General features: G+C 38.3%; 1 protein-coding gene across 1 annotated transcript in view; it reads left to right on the top strand.

Annotated features, from left to right (window-relative positions):
• Window positions 1-2,668, top strand: part of bloc1s2 (biogenesis of lysosomal organelles complex-1, subunit 2) — an 8,736-nt gene extending 6,068 nt beyond the window's left edge. Inside the window, exons 5-6 of the mRNA XM_015389473.1 lie at window positions 2,291-2,364; window positions 2,505-2,668. Of these exons, the coding sequence (XP_015244959.1) occupies window positions 2,291-2,322 (32 nt within the window). The 3' untranslated portion in view covers window positions 2,323-2,364; window positions 2,505-2,668. The remainder of the gene's footprint in view (window positions 1-2,290; window positions 2,365-2,504) is intronic.
• Window positions 2,669-4,086: the final 1,418 nt, after the last annotated feature.

The raw sequence follows: 4,086 nt of genomic DNA, 5'->3' as shown, positions 1-4,086 counted from the left end.
TTCCATAAACGACCAATCACATTCACTTTATCTCTCGTGTCAAATCGTGCACCACTCGGGAGAATTCGGAAATGCAACGGTTGGAACAGCCGCTTCCCTACGACTTTAGTTTTTTGACCGGTGATGCTCATCTGACAGAACAAAGGCTCCTACGCCACCAGATGGACCCCGACAACATTTATCTTTACTTATCTAACTACTTTTACATTTCTATGTACACATAGGATACAATAGCAGAGGTGTCAAGTAAAAAACACAAATACTTTGTTACCTTACCGAAGTACATATTTTGGCTATCTATACTTTACTGGAGTAATAATTTTTTTTAGGCAACCTTTTACTTATACTTCTTAAATTTCCTTTTGCAATTATCTCTACTTTCTACTCCTTACAATCTAAAAATAGACTCGTTAGTTTAGTTTCCTTTAAGCTCATTTTCATTTATGGCCTGTTGGGGTTTTAAAAAAATAAAAACTATCAAAATAATTAGTTTCATCCAGATAATTTCTTTGTGGTTCGACTCGGTGCTGCCCCAACAAAATAAATCGTTTTTCCAGATGATGCAAAGTTAAATTTGACACATTTACCATTAGTTATAAAACTAAGAAAATAAAGTCTAAGGAAGTTATCATCCAGAATTGTAGAAAAATGTTTCATTAAACATTAAACGAAAGGACGAGATCACGAATACAAGCGGCCTAAATGAGTTTCCTTCACAGGGTGGCTGGGCGCACCCTTCCAGATCAGGTGGGGAGCTCAGTTACCCAGGAGGAGCTCGGAGTAGAGTCGTTGCTCCTCCATGTTGAAAGGAGCCAGCTGAGGCATCTGCTCAGGATGCCTCCTGGTCGCCTCCCCCAGGCCCCCTATGTCCCATAGGGAGGAGGCCTGGTGGAAGGACCAGGACACGCTGGAAGACAATGTCTCTGAGCTGGCCTGGTGTCGCCTGAAATAAAGAGGAAGAAGATGGATAGATGTTCCTTTAATAGGGTACTGCAGTAAAGCTTCTGGCCTTAACATTTTTTCTTGCATTACTTTTACACTTAAAGTAATAAAAAAAAAAATGGTTCTTTCATACTTTTAATTTTGTAAAAAGATTACATTGATACTCTAACTTCTACAAAAGTGTTTTTATAAAGTAGGATTTATACTCAAGGTTCCCGCGGGTCCTTAAAAAGTCTTAAAAGGCATTGAATTCTTCAAAATAAAACTAAGGCCTTAATTGGTATAAAATGTCTTAAATCAGTCTTTCATAGGTCTAATTTTTAAAACATCATAAATAGGATTATTTTTATTATGATTTATTTTTGTAATCTAAATAAAATGCTAACATTGACATTTTTTATTTTAATTTTTTATAAAAAAAATAAATAAATAACGACTCGCCATTATTGGTTCCGTCCCGATAGCGGAACCAATAAAGCGTTGTTGCGGCCGGGACATTTGGGAGATGCACCATTAAGTTTTTGTCTGGAAAATCTGAGCAAGTGTAAATGGAACCAAAATTGTCTCCAGCCAAGAGTTTTCTCCATGGCTAAAACCAGGGAACATACATGAGGCTCAGTGGATTTAGTGCAAGAAGAGATTCAAGCTCAGAACGATGGGAATTAAGGCAGTGGAGTCGCACATGCGAAGCACGAAACACAAAGCGTCAAAATGGAGTTACAGAGAAACAGCCGGTATTTCTCAGTTTAGTTCCACCCTTGTCTCTGCAACGCCTCCACTTATCACCAAATCAAACATACTAAGAAAACCATACAAAGAAAAATAGCTGCTAAAAAGACTTAGCACTGGTTATGTTGGGGCTTTAAAACTGATTTGTTTTGTTCCCTGCTAAAACAAAGTTTGTGAATTCAGTTAAATAATTGTTCAAATATATCTGTCATTTGTGTGTTTTTAGCTTTCTTCCTGTTTGGGAAGCTTTTCAACACTTGAAACATTAGTGCAGTGGTTTATGTTAAAATAAACCTTTGGGTTAAGTTGTAGCAAGCAGGATTTTCTTGTCTTTCTTGTGAATATGGTCTTAAATTTTATTTCAAGTGGCATTAAAAAGTCTTAAAAAGTCTTGAATTTAACTTGCCTTATGCTGTAGGAACCCTGATACTCCTACTTGAGTAAAAAACATTAATACTTTTGAAACCTCTGCACAGTAGATGTAAATTACGGTAGTTTTTATAGGATGGCATTCTAGGAAGGTTTTGTCTATTTTAGAATAGGTATTCGTTTATTCTCAAAGTCTGAACAAACTTTTATTTATGGAAGGGAAATATTCTGCTTTTTTTTCTCTTTACAGAAGCCAGATTTAAGAAACTGGAGAAGCGATGAGGAAGAGAAGAGCAGGAAGATTGTTGGTTTTGGTGCCTCCCTGCACTGCCCTCCGCTCTCTTCACCAGTTAGACTCTCCAGCTGCAGCGGAGGGTGAACGGATCCTCAAGCAACACTTGGAAAGACTTTGGAACCTCAATAGTTTGACGGAGGAAGAATCTTTATGCACATGAACTAAAACCAGGGTTTGCTTTAGATGTGGCTGCAGCATCATCCGTCTGTTCAGACGCTACCTTTCCTGAATGAAATCAGTGAAACATCCTCAACAAATAATGAAATCAAATATAAACATGTTTCGTTTATTTGATGTTACCTTTTTGAATAAAGTTGGACGTTCTTACGTTGATCTGCCTTTACTTGACAGTAGCTCTGACATGTATACTTATTGTTCAGGCAGACAACAAACTGCTTTAAACAGAATTTAATTTTCAATCTTTAACTTATGGAAGATTGATTATTCATGTTACGTGACCCTAAAACATTGAAACCAATTACTTAAAAAAAGCATTTTCCCACTACTGCCAGCAGGTGGCGGTGTTGCACCATGATTTGCTCTTTAAGTTGTTATCAAGTTGTTTTCTTTTGCTGTGGGTGGGGGGGGGACTAAACCACTGTTTAACAACAAGGGCTCCGGTTACAGATTTCTCACAGAAATGAACAGAGAGACCAACTGGGAGAAATGGGAGGCAGAAAGTTGAACATCCAAAGTAAAGGATGGATTTTCCAGCAGTCTGAATGTCAGCTGTCCCACAGCAGAATGCAGATATCTGTTCCCACCGGATCTCTCCTCTGAATCTATGCCACTCGCTCCACGCACGCAGGAATGTGTATTTGTGTGCAGAGCTTAATCTAAACCAGGTCTCTGTCATTAGTTGAGCTGAGAGCCTGGCACAGAGGGAGCTCATTATTCATACTGTAACATTATTTACTGCTGCTCTCTGATCCTTCCATCTCTCCTTCTCCCTGCTTTCTTTTTTCTTTCCGAGCCCCTCGGGTGTATCCTTCAATCCTTTCCTAAAGGCTGTCCGCTCTTGGGAAATGGGCTTTGGGTTGTTTTCTGGAGGCGAAGTGTTCGTGCCATGAAGTATTCAAGCAAATTAGAGCAGGTAACATATTGGCCAAGCTTGGGTGGTTGTTGCATGGGCTGTGCTAAATAATTGGTTTAGAAATCAACAAGGTGAAAGGAATTCATGTAGTTTTATAGTTCACTTAAAGATTCCAGCTATACTGGAAAAAACCTGACTTTAGTGGTTTATGGAGCTTTGCAAAAGTATCCACCCCCTTTCCGTACCTTACACCCAAAAACATTTATTTGATATGATTTGAGGTGGTAGACCAAGAAGGATTTAAACAGGTTAAGTTTGGATTTCTTTTTAGTTTCCATAGGGTGACACTTTATTAAACCCCTTTATGTAGAGATTGATGCCCGTGGTCAATAATCTCTACAACCATACCATACCAGCTTTATTTATGAAGCACTTTATGCACCGGACAGAACCAAAGTGCTGTACACAATCATAAAATACAATAAAATTATAAAATTGAAAAAAAAAAACGAGTGTAAAATACATGTTAGTATACAAAAAGAATAAAACAAAGTAAAACCTCTCAAATTGTGCCAAAAACAAGGAAAAAATATAAGTCTTAAGAAGGGACTTAAAAACAGCCAGAGAAGAGGCCTGTCTTCTGCTCAGAGGCAGATCGTTCCACAGCTTAGGAGCTGCCACAGAAAAAGCACGGTCTCCTCTGAGCTGCATTTTATCT

This window comes from Cyprinodon variegatus, unplaced genomic scaffold (genome assembly GCF_000732505.1).
Source record: "Cyprinodon variegatus isolate N-32 unplaced genomic scaffold, C_variegatus-1.0 Scaffold461, whole genome shotgun sequence".
NCBI classification, from domain to species: Eukaryota; Metazoa; Chordata; class Actinopteri; order Cyprinodontiformes; family Cyprinodontidae; genus Cyprinodon; species Cyprinodon variegatus.
Note: the sequence above shows the minus strand (reverse complement) of the source record. Positions and strands in the feature narration are given on the sequence as shown.